Source organism: Cervus elaphus, chromosome 28 (assembly GCF_910594005.1).
Source record: "Cervus elaphus chromosome 28, mCerEla1.1, whole genome shotgun sequence".
In the NCBI taxonomy this organism is placed as follows: Eukaryota; Metazoa; Chordata; class Mammalia; order Artiodactyla; family Cervidae; genus Cervus; species Cervus elaphus.
Window position 1 is genome coordinate 45451336 of NC_057842.1, and position 21051 is coordinate 45472386.

General features: G+C 40.3%; 1 protein-coding gene across 5 annotated transcripts in view; it reads left to right on the forward strand.

The window, feature by feature from the left end:
- Nucleotides 1–7789: 7789 nt before the first annotated feature.
- The window catches only part of ATG5 (autophagy related 5), a 116206-nt gene continuing 102944 nt past the window's right edge, over nucleotides 7790–21051 (forward strand). Inside the window, exons 1-2 of one of the 5 annotated variants that reach the window (XM_043889959.1) lie at nucleotides 7790–8163; nucleotides 14317–14480. In XM_043889959.1, the coding sequence (XP_043745894.1) occupies nucleotides 14373–14480 (108 nt within the window). In that variant the 5' untranslated portion in view covers nucleotides 7790–8163; nucleotides 14317–14372. Of the gene's footprint in view, nucleotides 8164–8263; nucleotides 8415–11348; nucleotides 11424–14316; nucleotides 14481–21051 lie in introns of those variants that run through there. The other 4 variants (XM_043889957.1, XM_043889956.1, XM_043889958.1 and 1 more) reach the window with 4 other exon arrangements.

Sequence of the window (21051 nt, forward strand, 5' to 3'; positions counted from 1 at the left end):
AGTTTTGATCCCTTGGAGTAGGAAATGAACCCACTCCAGTATTCTTGCCTGGAAAATTCCATGGACAGAGGAGCCCCGAGGGCTAAAGTCCATGGGGTCAAAAAGAATCAGACATTACTGGGCATGCATGCACATCCTCAGCTATGCTATACTGCCCTAGCTTCCAATCCAAGAACAAAGGGAATGGATTTGAAGGAATTTTGTCAATACTGACAAAGTTTAGAAAGTGTTCTTTTTTTTAATTAAAATAATTTTGTTGTGAAAACTTTTTAAGGATTTCACAAAATCTCTTGAGATAACCAGAAGTTCCCCATTGGGAAACAGACTATTACATCACTGAGGGTGCTGTTGACTAGCCTTGCTGGTAGGGAAGCTCTGAGCTTTGTATCAGGTTGATTGTGACGCCTGGTGACAGCAACGTGTTATTGCAAGGATTTCTTTTTCTGTTTCAGGAATCAGGCTGTTCAGTCCGGTTTTGTTTTTTTAAGACCTCCCCTTAAGTTTTACACTTCCCAGACTATTTTTCTGTTTTTGAAAAAACAAACTGAAAAACTGCCTGACTGACTAAAAACTTTCCCCAGTTTTTAATAAGAGTTGTCCATAGAAAAATATTCATATATGAACCATCACATAATTTAATTCAAAGATTTCTTAAGAATAATGTTAATTGGGGGGACCAAAAATTAAAACACAAATGCATACTAGTTACGACTGTATATATGTTTCCAAATAATATTTGGCATGTTGTTTTTATTCACTCCTACAGAATCTGTGTAGGCGAGTAGATAGAGAGTACTAACTAGAATCATAGTCTTATAATATTTTCAACAGAAACCCACATTTTATCTGCAGCAGTGTTAGAATTACATCTGGTACTAAATAGTTGACATGGTAGTCATAGGAAAACTGAGCCAAGTTGCGATTTTAAAGTATAATAATATATTCATGTATTGAAATTTGAGGGGTTCCTTTGCTGTTGCTTAAGAGTTATTTTCACTTTACCAAGCACCTAATTATGTGAACCCAAGAAATGTTTAAATGGCTGAATGAAAACTTGTCACAGTGAAAGAAAAGCTATCACTAAAGTTAAAGGAGTCTATCTGCCCAGTTCCTGGATTCATTTTAGAATGCCAGCTGAATGGACACAAATGGGCTGCCTATGATTGTTGAGCTCTGAAAGTCTCACAGTAATATTTGAATCCTCCAAATGTTTTCTCACCTCATAGGAGCAAATATTGTATAGTGATACTTTCCCAACTTCCAAGCATGTGTCCTTAGAATTTTCTAAAGGTAAAAACTTAGATGCTGAAGCTGAAGCTGAAGCTCCAACACACTGGCCACCTGATGTGTAGAGCCAACTCATTGGAAAAAGACCCTGAAGCAAGGAGAAGCGGGAAGCAGAGGATGAGATGGTTAGATAGCATCACTAACTCAATGGACATGAATTTGAGAAAACTGTGGGAAATAGTGAAAGACAGGGAAGCCTGGTGTGCTGCAATCCATGGGGTCACAAAGAGTTGGACACAATTTAGCAAGTGAGCAACAACAAAAACTTAGAACCATAAATATGATCACAATTACAATCAAATGTGTGTTAAATTATTCAATCTAATGCATTCTGGCCTGGTTGTTTTGGTCTTTTGTTCAACATGAATATTTATGTGTGACTGAAGTAGGTAGTGCCTTAGAAACACGATGAATTACAGAGGAGTGTTAAGCTCCACTGCCTTCAGCATCTAGGTAGGTAATCCAAAGTCTAAATAAGTGATAGCATGGGGATAGTGGGACACCAGAGAGGTCACTCCCAGCCTGAAAGGGGGCAAGTATAGCTCCACCCTAGCACTCGGGTACCCTGTGAGAAAGTGGGCCAGGGTTTTCCGATTCCAGGAGAAGCCAGAAATTCAAATTTTTGAAACCATTACCATTGTTTTTGTTTTTTAGAATTTAAGAAACATTTTAGGGGCCTCCTTGGTGGTCTGGTGGCTAAGACACTATGCTCCCAGTGAAGGGGGCCTGGTTTGGATCCCTGGTCAGGGAACTAGACCCCACATGCTGAAACTAAGACCATATAAATAAATAACTTTTTTTTTTAAAAAAATAAAGAAACATTATCAGGGACAGAGTGGATATCTGCCACTCTTCCTTACTGACCAAGATTAATTTGATCATGTATAACTGTTAGGTTTTTTCCCACAGATAAACATAGCTACTAAAGAAATTGAGGCTGGTGAGGATTAATTATTTCCCATAATCTGGATATGGGATTATAATGAAAGTCAGTTTTAGATCAGATTCCAGGGCACCCACAGACACTTATTAATACAACCTGCTGCACAAGCTATGTAAGAGCCAAACCCTCTGCTCTTTACGGTGCTCTCAGTATTTTGTTCCGAAAAATCTTATCTTGAGGCAGCTTTAACATCTTTCCTGTGGCTGAATTCTATAATCTCTATAGAAGACAAAAGAAAATTTAGGGATGAAGCTGCAGGCTTCATGGATTCCCATACTTTGTTCCTTCAAGGGTGGCAAGAATCTCTAAAATGTTTTAGTCAATCCACATATCTTAAATATTGCTAATTTCATAAATGAGATCTCATTTCTAACATTTATCCTACTTTTGAGAAGCCAAAAATAAAAACCTGTTTCTGACTTCACTATGCTAATTAGCAAGCCATGTGGTATGGATCAGGAGAGTGGAGGGATGACGGATGTTCTTGGCAACAGCTGCTTCTGGAGTGTGGTCTTTCTGATGTGTTGGTACCTTGACACTTCTGGATATGGCATTCTCAGTTTGGGCAACAATAAATGACGCTTAAACTAGCATATGCATAGCATCACATTGTGTATCCCAAAGCAGGTTAGAGTACATCATGATGTCAAATTAGTCGTCCAGTTCCCCCCTGTGGGACTCATTTGCGGCTGTTCATAGATGCAGACTCATATTCATCCCTACTTTCTAGGAGTTTTCATTGTAGCATCAGCTGAGGGGTATTGCTTGAGTAAAGATTAGAGGTTGGAAGAACAGACATGTGATTGTGTTCTGGGGATACACTGCAGAGATGGAGTCTGTATAGAAGCAGCAACAGCGCCTTCTGCACGCAGACTACACAACCGGCAGCAAGACAGGAGGAGCAGTGACGGAGATCCTGATTCACAGGCCACTGTGGGACTCCCACTCCACTAACAACAGAGTATCTCAATCACTTTCAGCTTTCCTTGTTGATCATTTGGAAATTGACGAAGTAATAAAGGAAATCACTTTCTACCTAAACTCTAGGCTATGAGAAAGAATTTAGTTCCTAAGGGGAAAGTGATGGGAATCATAGAAGAAAGCTCATGTTCAGCTTATTTTATTTCCACATTTACTGAATGCCAGGCATTGTGCTGACATTAGGGATTTAAAAAAAAATGATTGAGGAAATGTTGAAGCACACCTAACCTAGACTGAATGGATCAGAGAAAACTTTCTATCACCTGAACTATCTTGGGCAATGAGTGGTATATTTGAAGTGGGGAAAAGGGATACAACAATGGGTCTGGTGGGGACAGCACTTTAGGCAGCAGGCACAGTGGGAACACAAACATGTTACCCTGAGTGCAAAGAGCTGCAAGACTTTGATACCATTGGAATTTAAAGTGCTTGGCAGGGAACATTAGGAAATGAGGCTAGAAAAAAGGGAAAAGCTAGGCATAGAGGGCCTTGTTGGTCATGCTGAGAAACTAGAAATCTGTTCAGAAGGAATGACTGAGGCATCTGAGTTATATGGTAAGAATTCATTTCAGAGAATCCACTCTGGTTGAATTCTAAATCAAAGATAGTTGGCTCCTGGGGCAAACGGAGCAAGACTGGCAGCATGGAGACCAGTTAGCAGGCTAGCCCAATAGTGTAGGTAAGAAGTGATGATGGTTGAAGGAAGGATTTCAGTAGGATGGGAGAATGGTTGAAGCATATTTATAGGCAGAAGGAAGAAATCAGTAGTGAGGGAAATTGGAAGACAGGTTAATTGGTTGGCATGCAATCAGAGGCATTATAACTGTAGTAGAAGAATCACATTTGGGTTAACTAACTCGACAGAGGATGAGATGGTTAGATGTCATCATCAACTCAATGCACATAAGTTTGAGCTAACTCTGGGAGATAGTGAAGGACCGGGAAGCCTGGTGTGTGGCAGTCCCTGGGGTCACAAAGAGCTGGACACGATTTAGTGACTGCACAACAACAACTTATAAAACTAGTAGGCTGGAGAGGAAAGAGGGTAGATGGGAACTTGAGGTCAGGATGTAATGGCATGTTAGAGTTCATGGGGTTAGTAGAGACACCTTAGAATTCAGGAAGGCAGATGTAAGTAAATTTAGAGCAAAGAAAGTTGTGACCCCACAACTTTGAGTCCTTCAATTTGTAATGCATGCAAAAATAAAAGATTTTACAACTGAAAACTATTATAGTGAGAAGAAAATAAATCATATTGTTGACAGACTTCTGTGAGTCTCTCCTTTGAACCCAGAATTTTAGAGGACTTGTGTATTCCCCTTTGGTGAATGGAGGTTGATAAGTAAATTCACACGTTTGCCTGAGAGTCACTCAGAATCCACTGAAGCTTGGGAGAAATGGTAAGGCCAACTACAAAGGGCTCCTTAAAAGTTATGTTCATTGAAAAAAAAAAATTAAAAAGATGCAGGGCCACTGACCAAGAGGGAAGACATAATGTTAACAAATGGAAGTGACAAAGAACAAATACAGAATTCTTCTTACATCCAAATTTTTGCTCAGGGAGCATAATCATGAGATGGGAAAGAGTCCAACAACTGGAGCCATCTAGAAGGGAGATATGTCATGTGAAGAGCAGCTGAAAGAACTGACAGTATTTATACTGAGTGGGTTATGAGGTATGAGAGCTACCTTTACATAACTGAAATGCTGTTAGGACAAAGGTTAGCTATGTATGCCGTAGGCTGTAAGTGAGTAGAGGAGGCGCAAGGAGAGGGAGAAAGTAAACAGGGTCAATTCTCAAATGTACAAGAAGCTGGATTTTAGGTCAATAATAACTCTCCAACTATTAGGGTTCGCCAAACACAGTTTCTCCCCTCCCCCTCAACATTTTACCAGGAAAAATTCCAAGTATAACAGCGAAGTTGAAAGGATTTTACAGTGAACACCCAAATACTAGATTCTACCATTCTACTACATAGATTCTACCATTAACATTTTACTATACTTGCATTATCAAATATTTATCCATCTATCCATCCCTCTATCCAGTCACTAATCCACCTAATTTTTTGGATACAATTCAGAGTAAATTCCATTTAGTTTTGGCTACCATTGGGAAGGAAGGGCAACTTTATCCCAAGAACTCTTTTATAGAGGCTAATGGTTGTCTGTTGAGGATGCATAGAGAGGATTTCTGCATTGATTATGTGGAGTGGACTGGACTGTGACTTTCAAATTTTTTTGACTGCTGCCCATATCAAGAAATGTATTTCATATTCCTATCCAGTGTATACCACATACATATTAAAATAAAAGTTTCAGGAAACAATATTTACCTTAACATGTGTTGTTGTTTAGTCGATGTTGTGTCTGACTCTGCGACTCCATGAACTGCAGCACTCCAGGCTCCCCTGTCCTTCCCTATCTCCCTGAGTTTGCTCAAATTCATGAGTCCACCAAATGGACTCATATCCATTGAGTTGATGATACTATCTAACCATCTCATCCTCTGCCATCCCCTTCTCCTTTTGCCTTCAGTCTTTCCCAGCATCAGGGTCTTTTGCAGTGAGTTGGTTCTTCACTTCAGGTGGCCACAGCATTGGAGCTTCAGCATTAGTCCTTCCAATGAATATTCAGGGTTGATTTCCTTTAGGATTGACTGGTTTGATCTCCTTGATGTCCAAGGGACTCTCAAGAGTCTTCTTCAGCACCACAATTTGAAAGCATCTATTCTTTGGTGCTCAACCTTCTTTATGGTCCAAGTCTCACATCCGTACATGACTACTGAAAAAAACCATAGCTTTGACTATGTGGACCTCTGTTGGCAAAGTGATGTCTCAGCTTTTAAATATGCTCTCTAGGTTTGTCAGTTTTCCTTCCAAGGAGCAAGAGTCTTTTAATTTCATGGTTGCAGTCACCATCTGCAGTGATTTGGGAGCCCAAGAAAACAAAATCTGTCACTGCTGCCACTTTTCCCCCTTCTATTTGCCATAATGTGATTGAACCAGATGCCACGATCTTAATTTTTGAATGTTGAGTTTTAAGCCAGCTTTTCCACTCTCCTTTTCCACCTTCATCAAGAGGCCCTTTAGTTCCTCTTCACTTTCTGCTATTAGAGAGGCATCATCTGCATATCTGAGGTTGTTGATATTTCTCCAGGAAAACTTGATTCCAGTTAGTGATTCATCCAGCCCAGCACTTCACGTGATGTACTCTGCATAGAAGTTTAATAAGCTGGGTGACAATATACAGGCTTGTCACACTCCTTTCCCAATTTTGAACCAGTCAGTTGTTCCATATCTAGTTCTAACTGTTGCTTCTTGACCTGCATACCTGTGTGAAGCCTGCCAATATTTTCTATTTTTTTCACTTAAAAAATGCTAGTCAGGACCCACAAAGTTGATCTGATGGCCCACCAATAAGGTGTGATTCACCACTAATAAATCATTAGGCAGACAACAACCCCTAAGAAGATTCTTCTTTTTAGAAGTATCCTGTGGCTAATACTAGGATTTTCCTAATCTTCCCAATTATCAGGAATGATAAAGTAGTATTTACTCGGTATGCATAGTATAATATTTTGATGGAATGTGTAATTAAAAGACTAACGTTAAATGTCTGGTAAGGCTTGAAAGGTTGTTACTGAACGATGAGACATGGGATTCTTGGCCTCCGGAGGAGATGAATTCAATCCGGGGCCAGAGACGAGGCTGGATCGCTCAGAGCTTTTGTGTAATAAAGTTTTATTAAAGTATAAAGGAGATAGAGAAAGCTTCTGACATAGGCATCAGAAGGGGGCAAAAGAGTACCCCCTTTGCTAGTGTTAGCAATGGAGTTACATACTCTCCAATGAATCCAAAGAATGTCTGGAGGTTGTAAAGACCTCACCAGACCTACTCTCATAATTTACATTTTAAGATAACAGAGTTGGCCAGAAGGTTTAATCCAAAGATTGTCCTCAGGCAGGATACATCCTTGTAAAGACCAGACCTACTCCCATAATTTACATTTTAAGATAACAGAATTAGCCAGAGGGTTTAATCCAAAGACTGTCCTCAGGCAGGATACATTATTGTTATACAATCCTAAGGAATGTAGAGGGAAAAAAGTAAAAAAGTTTGTCCTTTCTTCCTCCTTGAATATCCCAGACCTCTCTCTCCTTGGGGACCCCTAGACTTCTTATCAACCTGCCTAGGAAATGACTCTCTCAGGCTTCTAGATAGACCCAATGCCAACAGTTTTTAAGAGTAAATTTACTAATTGCTTGTTATTTTAACCAACAGGAAGACAAAGGTATATACAATTGGATGGATGGGAGGGCTTCAGTATTCAGGTATTTTACTCTTAAATGCCTGTTAATTCATGCTGTGGCTCTGACAAAGTGAAGATGAGAAAATAGCTATGAAAACACTTTGAAGACCAACATTTTATTAATTTTACTGTGGGAAGCCAGGAGAGAGACGCCGCAAACAAGCTCCAGTGAAGCAGTATCTCCGTATTTGTAAAAGTCCCTGCTCTCACAGAACTGTTATAACCTCCTTAAATATCAATGACTGCCAAAAGCACAGACAAGAGGGCAGAGCATCTGTGAACTTGCCAGGGGTTTGACCGCTCGGTCCGCGCATGCTCAAGCCCGGCTCCAGCCTCGGTGCAGGGTTGGGCCGAACTCGGAGGGCGGAGTGCGGGCCACGTGGGGTCTCATGACGTCATCTCCGGGCGCCGAGGGTGACTGGACTTGCGGTGGGCTTCAGGGCTCCGCGGCGCTGCGGGCCGTCTTTGCTGGATACCGGAGGGCGGAAGTGCAGCTGGGCTCGACTCCGACCTCCGCGCAGGTGCCTTCTGCGGCTGCGCGAGCCATCGGGACTCCGGGCTGGTGCATCTCGGCGGGATAGTGTGTTGGGCACTCTCCACCTGTGCAGGAAGCCGGAGGAGAAGCCGGCGCTTCTAGTAGGGTATGTGTGTGTCTGTCACCCCAGTGTGAGGAAATGCCCGCAGGAAGAGGGTTGGGGAAGTGCCAGGTAGGTGTGGTGAAAAGGAGGGGCGTGTGCGGCGAGAGGAGCGCTCCCCCGGGCGGTGGTGGCGGGTGAAGGTGGTTCCACCGAGGAAGGTGGCGTTGCCCAGGCGCCGCCCCCGGAGCTCTAGCGCCGGCTGGAGGGTGTAGCCTGTGTGATCTCTGGAGGGAATACGTCCGTTCCTTTCTAAGGTAGGAAGCCTGGGTCTCATCGCAGGCTCTAGAGTTTAGTTCAGGACCTGCATTTTTCGTGGAGTAGTTATTTAGATCATAGTTATTTCATAGGCAGTTCGATTCTATCCGAAGTCAGTGGAGTTTCCCCCAGTTTATCTTCTCAAAGCATTCATTAAGTCTCATTTTAATAATATTTAGTGCCAAAAAATCAATTTCCCGTTGGCAAAGCACTTTCATATACTTTAATTATACTTTGGATTATTTTCAAGTCACATCTGAAGTTGAGGAGCTTAGGGAAACTGGATTGGTTCTAGATTTTTCTGAAGGGTGTGGAGGCACAACATGTTTTTAGCAAGAATCAGAACCCAGAGGCTGTCAAACGGCACTTAACCTTAAAGCCTTCTAGAATTTACTTGATAAATTTCGGAATTTGGGGGACTGTGTGTACTTGGGTCTGAACCGAATTATTTTGTGACTTCCATAATGGGAGTTGACTGAATTTTGAATTTGAAAGTAAAATTCAAATTTTTACTGGGCTGAGGGTAGCAGTTGAGGGAAGTTTTAGAATTTTATATTGGATTTGAGCATGTTCTTTGATCCACCATGGTATGCTGATTAAAATTGGGGAAAAACGAACAGAATGATACTATATGGATAAGAGATTTTAGAATAATATACAAGCTTCATGTGTAGGTTCACTTTAATAATTTAACAGATACTAAGTGCCAGTTATGTGCCAGGCACTGAACAAAAAATAAACGAAACAGTAAACAGTGAAGAAGACAATAAAAATTGCTGCCATCATGAAGTTCACTTTGAGGTTTGGGGTGGGGAGACATTAATTTAAAAATTAATTAAAGTGTATGTGAAGTGGAGTGGTGAAAAGTGCTGTGGAGAAAAAGTAATGAAGGGGAATGGGACATGCTAGTGTCATGGAAGTTATAGTGATGGCCTAAGAGAACATGACATTTGAGCAGAATCCTAGTAATGATAAGGAAAGGTGCCATGTGGATGTCGTGGAAAAGGCCATGAGAACAGCCACAGTCCGTGAGGCAGCAGCATATCAGCTAGTTTGGCTGAACCGGGGAGCAAGTTGGAGAGAGAAGTAGATAAGCAGGTTAGAGAAGGTGGTTAATGTTAGTCGCTCAGTCTTGTGTCCGACTCTTTGCAACCCCATGAACTATAGCCCACCAGGCTCCTCTGTCCATGGGATTCTCCAGGCAAGAATACTGGAGTGTGTTGCCATTCCCTTCTCCAGGGGATCTTCCTGATCCAGAAATCGAACCCAGGTCTCCTGAACTGTAGGCAGATTCTTTACCTACTGAGCTATCAGGGAAGCCCCAGGTTATATAAGGGCCTGGTAAGACTTTTTTTTTTAAACACTTTTAGTTTTTACTTTGAATGAGATAGTCTGGTTTTGAGTGGCTTTCCAGGTGACTCAGTGGTAAAAAAATCCACCTGCAGTGTGTGGACCTGTGGGTCAGGAAGATCCCCTGGACAAGGGAATGTCTACCCACTCCAGTATTGTTGCCTGGAGAATTCCAAAGACAGAGGAACTTGGAGGGCTACAGTCCACGGGGTTGCGAAAGAGTCAGATACGACTAAGGGACTAAACAACAAGAGTTTTGAATAAAGGAGTGAAATCATCTGACTTGTGTTTAAAAACTTTTTTTTTTCTGATTACATTGTTATCTCTCTGCAGCAAGTTGCGGAAATGTTGAGACCTCTGTTGGTAGATTATGGCATTTATCTGAGTTAAAGGTCACAGTGACTTGGATCAGTGTGGTAATGGTGGAGGTGGTGAGAAATAGCCAGGTTCTAGACTGGTGTCTAAACTAGAGCTGGTCACCTGTGAAGAAGGGTCATGGTTGACTCCCAAATTTAAGGCCTGGGCAACTAAAGAATGGAGTTACCACTTAGTGGTTTGGGGAAGAGGAGAGAGGGAGATCTGAAATCATTTTCAGTTTTGCACTTGCTAAATTTCCAAATGAAATGTCAGTATACAGTAGTATATGTGGAACTAGAGTTCAGAAAAGTCTCGGTTGAAGATATGAATGTGGGAATTGTTACTGTGTAAATGATATTTAAAACCCTAAGAGATCTCCAAAGGTCGGGTTCAGGGACCTCAGGACATTTCAACATTTGGAGGTTGGGGCAAGTTACAGACTATCCCCCAGGATGGGGGTGCACCTGTTCTCCTTAAAACCTCTGTTCAAAACGGGTGATCCTTAGTAACCAGATAGAAGGAAATAGGTAAAAGGCCAAGTCATTAGCTAAGAGAGTAAGGAAGGAGATGTGAAAATCTGAGAAGAGAGAGTTGATCTAGGACAGTGGAAGAGTAAATGGACTAGGGAAATATGAGAACACTGGGCAGTACTCAGAGCCCACTTTTGAATTTAAAGGGAGACCAGCCAGCATATTTTTAGATGTTTACAAATTTACTAGTAGTAGGTATTTGATATTTTAAGTAATTTGTGGATAGTTGGGGATTTTGTCAGCAAAAAAACAGCTTCAGGTAGTAGGTTAGCTGTTCTTGTTTTGTAGCGTAAAAGGGACTGTTAATTGTGCATTACATTCTTATACTCACTATACTGTTTGCTAAGTGTTTTTGGTTGGACACACCTGCCATTTTTCCAGGATGTGAATTAGATGTAGAAAATATAGCAGTCAGGTAGTAGTCGTTGCCCTAAAGAAGCTTATTTCTAATTGAGATGTCTGTTCTTTGGAAATGTTCCCTTCAAGTTGGATGCGTGGTATGATATCATTGTGTATGTATGAGAGGGAAAAATATTTTTCTAAAATAATAAAATTCACTGAATTTAAAGTGTGATTGCACCAATTTAGGGAAGAGTTTAGGTGGAGAAGTTTCTTAAGTAGCTGGTGTAACTTTGGGGTTTATGTATTTTATTTATTTATATATTTTTCAGTGTTTAACAAAAATTCCAGAACCTACTATGTGCTAATTGTGCTACCCTCCCAGATACAAAGGTATATATGACTCAGTTTCTGCTGTCAAGGAACTTACAGGTCAGTTTTGGGAGGGGCAAGAGTCAGATAAGATAAACATGACTGCAGTGCATTGTTATACCATATGACGATAAAGATAAATAATAAGTAATTAGATTGTATTTGCTTAGTGGAAGGCTTCCCAAGAAACTGATGTTAGGTTCACTCTTAAAAGACGATTAAGCATTGGCCAAGAGAAGGGGCAAAGGGTATGCAAGCAGAGGGGCCATGAAATTAAATACATATTCCATTTTTCCAGTTGTTGGTTACTAGGTGCTAAACACAGAGCAACCTGTGACATTAGAATTATTTTCAGTTTACAGATGCGAGGTTTGGAGATGTCAGGTTTGTTGTCCAAGGACTCACAGCTTATATGAGGAAGTCAGCGTTGAAACCCATGTCAGTCCAGTTTCAAAACCTCTTAACTGCCTTACTCTGCTGCCTGCTGTAAGCATTTAAATCTTTTCAGTCCTTGTCTTTATCCCTCAGCCAGTCTTTCTACCAACTTCTGTTCTTCATTGGAAAAGCCCCCTACCTGTCTGTTTCCAATCCACTGCTACCAGTCTAGGTCAGGCACTCATTATTTTACGCCTTAGTTGCTGACATTGCTTCCTGGCTATCCTTTCTCTGACTCAGATCTCCTTTTGTGCCTTTTGTGCACTGCCACCAGATTTGTTGTTGTTGTTCATTTGCTAAGTCATGTCCTACTCTTTGCAAGCCCATGAACTGCAGCATGCCAGGCTTCCCTGTCTTTCACTATTTCCCTGAGTTTGCTCAAACTCACATCCGTTGAGTCAGTGGTGTCATCCAACCATCTCGTCCTCTGTCACTTCCTTCTCCTCTCGACCTCCATCTTTCCCAGCATCAGGGTCTTTTCTTTCCATCAGGTGGTCAAAGTATTGGAGCTTCAGCTTCAGCATCAGTTTTTCCAATGAATATTCAGGGTTGATTTCCTTTAGGATTGACTGGTTTGCTCTCCTTGTAGTCCAAAGGACTCTCATGAGTCTTCTCTAGCACCGCAGTTCGAAAGCATCAGTTCTTCAGCTCTCAACCTTTTTTATGGTCCAACTGTCACATCCTTACATGACTACTGGAAAAGCCATAGTTCTGACTATACCAGATAATTGTTTTTGTTTCACCATTATAGAACCTCACAGCTTGTTGGATAAAATTGAAAACCTATAGTTATCTATTTGGTATACTTCATGATCTAGTTACATTATATATTTACAAATTTGACATTAAAGGAATAATAATTGCTTTTATGTCTCAGCACTTACTGCGTCCAGTACCATGTCGCATACTTTATAGATTTTTTTTTTTCTACAACAACCCTGGTAACTTTTACAGTTAAGGAAATTGAGACTTAGTGAAGTAAAGTGACTTGCTTAAAATCATGTGTGGTAGTAGAACATGTCACGGTGTCAGCTCTTTCGTTGTCTACTACTGTTCCCAATATGTTTCCTAAAAAGTTGGCTCATGTATTGCTCCTGCCACTTCCTGTCTTTGCTGATGCTGTATTGCCCTGCTTGGGTTATTTGTCTTTTCTTCTGTCCATATTTTACCCATTCTTCAAGTTCAGTATCTTTTAAAATTCTTCCCTGAACAGTAAGTTCTGTTAATATTTAAATTCTTCCCTTTCTCCCTTATGAAAGCACTCACAAAGTAACATTTAATTATAACCATGGACATTTTGGAGTTGAAAGGGATGTTTGGCAATTAATATGGTATGGTGGAAAGAATATGAGATTGAAAATCCTGCTGCAGTAGAGGAAAAGTAAAGGTGCAGTGAGGTTCTGCCTGATTCATGCATGGAAGAAAGGCTGTTTTGAGCAGGATCCTGAAGGCTGTCCAAGGTGGAAGACAAGGTGGGGAAGGCTGCTTTAGGTTAGGAACCACCAGCCTGAGCACACCTATGGAGAGGACAGGAAGTGCACGGTGTGTTAGCAGATTTGTAATCAGTACCTTCTGGGCACTGCCTGGAGGGGCTTCCCTGGTGCTCAGACAGTAAAGAATCTGCCTGCAGTGCAGGAGACTCGGGTCCACTCCCTGGGTCTGGAAGATCCTTCAGAGAAGGGAATGGCTCCCCAGTCCAGTATTCTTGCCTGGAGAATCCCCATGGACAGAGGAGCCTGGCAGGCTACAACCCATTGGGTTACAGAGTCAGATATGCCTGAGGTTTTTAAAAAATGATCACCACCATCGTCATTGTCATCATCATCGTGAAGCCCTCAGCATCTGCCGCAGAGCTGGGCGTATCAAATGATCAAATTGTGACTCTATAGTGAGTGTTACTAGCAATGCTCAGTGCATAATTTTTGGTTATATTTTCCTTTACTCTTATAATTCCAGTTTACACTAGATAATACCTTTGATTATTCTAAGTTCTTAAAGTTCTTGACTTTTAAACATTTTTTGAGACACTCTTGTTGGTTCTGTAAATTATGATGACAGATGCATCTTATAGTACTAGTACTGTGTTACAGGCATTATTGTAAGTATTCTACATGTATGAATTTAATTTTCGTGTCTCTCTTACATGGTCAGTGCTGTTATTCCCATTTTACAGATGAGAAAACTGAGACAGAAGTTAGAGGTAAAGAGTTCACTTTAGATAAGCAGTATACTTTTTTGGGGCTTGAGTGGATGTTGCAAGTATAGTTTCACTTTGGCTGTGGTTTGTTAGTTGTATATGTAATTTTGAAATGGTTACTTCCGTGGTCTCTTTAAATAAATAATAGCTTTACATTTGGAATTTGTTGTACTGATTTTTGCATTCATTCTAAAGAATGCCCACCATGTAGTTTTTTGAAGTAAATCTTTATGGCATTCTTGATTTCCTATAATCTTTGTTTTGGAGCAGGTTCATTTATTCTTACAAGGATCAGACTAATATTCTTCATTTTATTTTCAGTTTGGCTTTGGCTGAAAATAATTTAGCCTATATGTACTGCTTTCACCACTGGAAGAATGACAGATGACAAAGATGTGCTTCGAGATGTGTGGTTTGGACGAATTCCAACTTGCTTCACCCTGTATCAGGATGAGATAACTGAACGTGAGGCAGAACCATATTATGTAAGTATGCTGGTGGTGGCAAATGGGATGTCAGAACTTTGTCCATTTCTGTAAAGAAAGCTCTTAAGAACCAGACGGCTGGTTTTCAACACGTTGTACACAATTAATATGTGCTTATTATGGAAAAAAAATTAGGAGACACAGATCTGTGAAAAGAAGGAAGTAAGAATCGCCTCTAATCCTACTGCTCAGAGGATAAAAGCACTGCTGACATGTTGATACGGGACCTTCTTGACTTTTTTTTGTTACACATCTATAGTATATGATAATGAATCATAAGTTATGTGCGGTTTTTTAACAGGAAGCTATTTTGAAAATGATAGGTTCAGATTTGATTCTTTTGTATTCAAAGCAACTATTTAAATTCTTTTTGATAGCTGAGTGAACATATGAACGTGAGTGTGTATTCATATGTTCATGAGTTAATACAGAGAATATGAAATATACTGTTTAATAACATAAATTGTTGCATGTAGGCTTGTGGGTTTGAGTTAGTGTATTATCTGTTCTAAAAAGAGAATATCAGTTATCTTCTGATTTTAGTCTTCTTTTTTTTTTCCTTTTCTAACTGCTGATATGATCCAAACTTAAGCATCTGTCAGTCAGAGATAATAGTATCTTGCTTTTTCACTAAATAGTCCCCAGTAGGCAAAGACATTCTCATTTACTGTCATTTTAGTTTTTCCTTTGTGTCTCAGGTACAGTCTTCCCAGGTGGCGCTAGTGGTAAAGAACCTGCCTGCCAGTGCAGGAGACATGAGACATGGGTTTGACTCCTGGGTCGACAAGCTCCCCTGGAGAAGGACATGGCCACCCACTCCAGTATTCTTGCCTGGAGAACCCCATGGACAGAGGATCCTGATGGGCTACAGTCCATGGGGTTGCGAAGAGTCTGATACAACTGAAATGACAGTATGCACACACATACAATATTATTTACTCAGGAAGACCTGGAGAAGTGGAAGTATATCTGTGGTGCTGGACTGTCTCTTGTTTCACTTTAGTAGAGCTTGCCCTTGGCTTTCTCCCCTGTGTGCTGGCAAGGCAGCACTCGTCCCCTACCTGCCCCAGCTGGGGATAGTCAGACGGATGGAGGAAGCGCCTTTAGGGGCCCGTCCTCTAACTTGTTGGGTATAGGAACTGTTTCGTTTTTCTCTGTGCGTCCTTGAATCTGGAATATGTCACACAAATGGTAGATACTCAGTGCATAAAAGTCTCTCCACCCCCATGTTGGGGGTTTGTTTAAATTTTCTGGGTTTTCTAACTGAATGATAATTTCAGAGAAATTGGGTAGTCTTTTGTACTTTTTCAGATAATCATAACTGATTATATAAATTTGAATCATTTTTACTTTGTAAACACAACAATTTTCCACCTTTAGAAAAACTTCCAAAAAAAAAAAATAATAAAAAAAAAAAAAGAAAAAGAAAAACTTCCATGATTACAAATGAAGAGTGATCATAGTTTATTTTTAGACACATTTCATTTGTTAGATGTATTTTCACTCTTCTCCCACTGTAGTCTGGGTTAGGATATCATTTAAGTTTGTTTCCAAACTAGCTTTTGCTATTTTAATGAAAACTTTTAACCTTGGGCAGCTTTCTAATAGTACTTACACGAAGGAGTGTATTTGTCTCCAGTTGGTCAAAGTAGTGAAAGCTAAGAAATATATGATTTAAGACTGTTTACTTTTAAATCAGAACATGATGTTTGACACATTTTCTGCACTTAAAAAAAGCAAGTAGAGAATATAATATTTTACCTTCCTTACATATAAATCTGTTTAAATATGAAAAGACCATTGTGAGAACTAGAGGGTAAGTTATTTTTTGTTTCTAATCGAATTAAAAATGGTAGAGTAATGGGATTAACTGTTGGAGGAAGAAGATTGTTTTTAATACTAATTGATTTTTTTTTCTTGAATTCTTCCTAATTCTTCACCCAAAAGAAACTCTATATAGTCATTGTGATCATGTTTTTGCAGATTACTGGGTGACAGGCAAAAAATAAATATTAAACAAAGAACTGAACTTTAAATTCATGCAGCATAATTCAGATTTTGCTCTTTAAATGCATGCATGCTTAAGTGTAGAGAAGGAAATGGCAACTCACTCCAGTGTTCTTGCCTGGGAAATCCCATGGGCAGAGGAGCCTGGCAGGCTACAGTTCATGGGGTCACAAAGAGTCAGATAAATACTGAAGTGTAAGAAAGAAAAAGTGATGGTGTGAACACTCACTTGGAGCCAGACATCCTGGAACGTGAAGTCAAATGTACCTTAGGAAGCATCACTACGAACAAAGCTAGTGGAGGTGATGGAATTCCAGTTGAGCTATTTCAAACCCTAAAAGATGATGCTATGAAAGTGCTGCACTCAATATGCCAGCAAATTTGGAAAACTCAGCAGTGGCCACAGGACTGGAAAAGGTCAGTTTTCATTCCAATCACTAAGAAAGGCAATGCCAAAGAATGCTCAAATTACCGCACTATTGCACTCATCTCACACTAGTAAAGTAATGTGCAAAATTCTCCAAGCCAGGCTTCAACAATACGTGAGCCATGAACTTCCAGATGTTTTAGTTTTAGAAAAGGCGGAGGAACCAGAGATCAAATTGCCAACATCTGCTGGATCATCGAAAAAGCAATGGAGTTCCAGAAAAACATCTATTTCTGCTTTATTGACTATGCAAAAGCCTTTGACTGTGTGGGTCACAATACACTGTGGAAAATTCTGAAAGATGGGAATACCAGACCACCTGACCTGCCTCTTGAGAAATCTGTATGCAAGTCAGGAAGCAACAGTTAGAACTGGACATGGAACAACAGACTGGTTCCAAATAGGAAAAGGAGTACATCAAGACTGTATATTGTCACCCTGCTTATTTAATTTCTATTCAGAGTACATCATGAGAAACGCTGGGCTAGATGAAGCACAAGCTGGAATCAAGATTGCTGGGAGAAATATCAATAACCTCAGATGTGCGGATGACACCACCCTAATGGCAGAAAGTGAAGAAGAACTAAAGAGCCTCTTGAAAGTGAAAGAGGAGAGTGAAAAAGTTGGCTTAAAGCTCAACATTCAGAAAACAAAGATCATGGTATCTGGTCCCATCACTTCATGGCAAACAGATGAAGAAACAGTGGAAACAGTGGCAGACTTTATTTTTTTTGGGCTCCCAAACCACTGCAGATGGTGACTGCAGCCATGAAATCAAAAGACGCTTACTCCTTAGAAGAAGAGTTTTGACCAACCTAAACAGCATATTAAAAAGCAGAGACATTACTTTGCCAACAAAGGTCCATTTAGTCAAGGCTGTGGTTTTTCCAGTAGTCATGTATGGATGTGAGAGTTGGACTATAAAGAAAGCTGAATGCCGAAGAACTGATGCTTTTGAACTGTGGTGTTGGAGAAGACTCTCGAGAGTCCCTTGGACTGCAAGGAGATCCAACCAGTCCATCCTAAAGGAAATCAGTCCTGAATGTTCATTGGAAGGACTGATGTTGAAGCTTTGACCACCTGATGCGAAGAGCTGACTCGTTTGAAAAGACCCTGATGCTGGGAGAGATTGAAGGCGAGAGGAGAAGGGGATGACAGAAGATGAGATGGTTGGATGGCATCACTGACTCAGTAGACGTGAGTTTGAGTAAACTCTGGGAGTTGGTGATGGACAGGGAAGCCTGGCATGTTGCAGTCCATGTGGTCGCAAAGAGTCGGATGCAACTGAGCGACTGAACTGAACTGAAGAAAGAAAATGCTGTATACAAAACCAATACTCTCAAGAGTAACATTTTAGTGCCAGTATAATTTTAGTTCACATGTCTCTTTGTTGTAAATTAAGCTTGAAAGTATTTTTAATTGCTTTGAGTTATAATAATGATACTGTTTTAAAGAGCGAGATGAAATGAGATGAAAATTTGGCCTGAGAGCTAGTAGACCTCTTTCCCAGACATTCTTAGAGTTCAGGTGAGGTGACATAACAGGGTTGTCATTATGGCCTGAAGCGTCCATTTGTGTTCAGGTGGAGGTGCAGGAAGGATAGGTGAATGGAAATGTAGTTTCCTTTTATTAATGTTTATAGCTTCTTTCTTAGAAACTAGATTTTAACATATCCACTCAGTACCAAATTTGTAAATTAAATAATTTTTATTCAAAGAGTCTTCCGAGATTTTCTGTTTCAGTTGGAAAAGCTTATTAATGTTAGATATATTTCTGTTTATTTCTGCATTTTGATTTGTTGGCTCTATATAAATCTTTCAGCCAATTCTGTATGTCATATATCACTGAGAATTGTATCTTATATTACAGGGAGTATTAGGAAAGAACTTGCCTAGAAACAAAGCAACTTTTCAGTTTTTGTTGTTTCTGTTATATTCACTTGAACTGTTAACTTTTCCTTTAGATTATCCAATATAAAACATACACACTAAATTGCATTCGTATTTTGTGACTTGTTACCAGAGGTAATCACGCAGATGTGTGGTAATTGATCTGAGTAGACCCTAAACTTTTCACAGCAGTCTATTTATGTTCCCATAGTCAACTGTGTCTGTTCTCTGCTAGGAATCCTTCTCTGAGCCCTCACCTCACTTCCTACTTCACGAAGAAAATAGAAACAACGTGACAGGACCTTCCTTAACTTTTTGCCACCAACTCTGTAAAGCGTATCTGCACAGATAATATTCACTTCTTCTCTCCTGTTTTAATGGAAGAGGTGCCCTTTCTTTTCGGGCAAGGTCCAACCTTCCATCTGTGTTCTGGATCCCATCTTCTGCCTTCTCTATTTATTTTACTTTCAACTTTTCCTGTCTATTGACAACTTCTTTGCAGCATTTATATGGTCTCAGATCCTCCCTATACTGTAACAGACCTCTTTGACCCCATCTTTCTTTCAACCTCTTGCTTTTCCTTCACAGCCAGACTTAGCAAAAGGATTGTCTGTACTCATTGTCTCCTTCCTACCTCCCACCACTTCCCTCACTGTAATCATATTCTCACACTGCTCCAAAAGAACTGTTCTTGTTGAAGTCCTTAATGACATCTCTTTAAAAAATTTTATTTTTTTATTTTTTAACCAGACCTTGAGTCTGCTTTTGAACTTTGATTTGCTTGATCTCTCAGCCCTATTTGATGTTGTTGGCTGTTTCCTCGGTTTTATTACACTGTCCTCTCGCTCTGTAGTGCCTCATCCCTGGTTTTACTCCTGTGGTCCCCTTTGCTTTGCTTTTTTTTTTGGTCCATGACTCTAGGTTTTTGGGGGGTGGGGGGGAGCTTCCCTGATAGCTCAGTTGGTAAAGAATTCACCTGCAGTGCAGGAGACCCTGGTTCAATTCCTGGTTCTGGAAGAATTGCTAGAGAAGGGATAGGCTACCCACTCCAGCATTCTTGGATTTCCCTTGTGGCTCAGCTGATAAAGAATCCGCCTGGAATGCCGGAGACCTGGGTTCAATCCCTGGGTTGGGAAGATCCCCTGGAGAAAAGAAAGGCTACCCACTCCAGTATTCTGGCCTAGAGAATTACATGGATTGTATAGTCCATGGGGTTGCAAAGAGTCGAACATGAGTGAGTGACTTTCACTTTCTCTATTTTTTCCCCCACTAGAGCTCTCACTCCATTTTTATGTCTTTGTTGAGCATTTTTATCTTAACAGCTCCCCAGGACTTTTCTCCTGAGCTCCAGACCTGTATGTCTTTCTGCTGATAACGTCACTTAGACATCTCGAAGGAACCCAAACTGAGTGTGTTTGAAGCTGGATTCATCATCTTTACTCCAGAAAACCTGGTCGTCTGCCATCTTCTATTCTTGTTTTATCATCCAGCTAGTTAATTACTCTTGCAGCAATTAACATGGGACTCATCCTTTGATACTGCCTTATCCTATATCCCTGACATTCAGCCATAATTGAGTCTGTCTGATTTTACATCTCAGATATTTCGCACTTTTCTTATACCTTTCATATGCCATGATACAGCCTAGTTCAGACCACCATTTAAAAACTAAGGGATTTTATAATATTAACTGATTTCCCTGGTTTCAGTCTTGCCCTCTTTCCATTTTCCAGTCTGCACAGTTAGAGTAATTTTTTAAAAACACATATCTAATCTTTTCACTTGCCAGCTTAAAACCTTTAGTGGCTTTTCACTGCCTTTAGGATCCTTAATGTAGTTTACACGGTTCTTCCTGATCTGGTCCCTTGCTTCTTCAGTACTATTCTGTCCTAAACCTCTACAGTCCTGTCATATTCAAATTCTTATAATTCCTCATGTGCTAGTCTTTATCTTTCTGTATTCACTGCCTTCTTTGCAGTTCCCTCTGCTAGAATGAACAGAAGTATCTCCCACCCCTACTCACACCCAGACACCCAAATCCACCCATGTTTGGTTCGTTCTGTTTCCCTTTTGATTCTTGCCTTAAAATTGACTTCCTGTAAAGGCCTTCCTTGAGCTTTCCTGTAAATTTCTTTGCTGTTTGCTCCTATAACATCCTTTACTTCTTTACATTCATCATATTTGTAGTTTTGTTTTTACTGTCTTCCTCTTAAGCCTGTAAGCTTTTTTTTTTTTTTTTAAGCCTGTA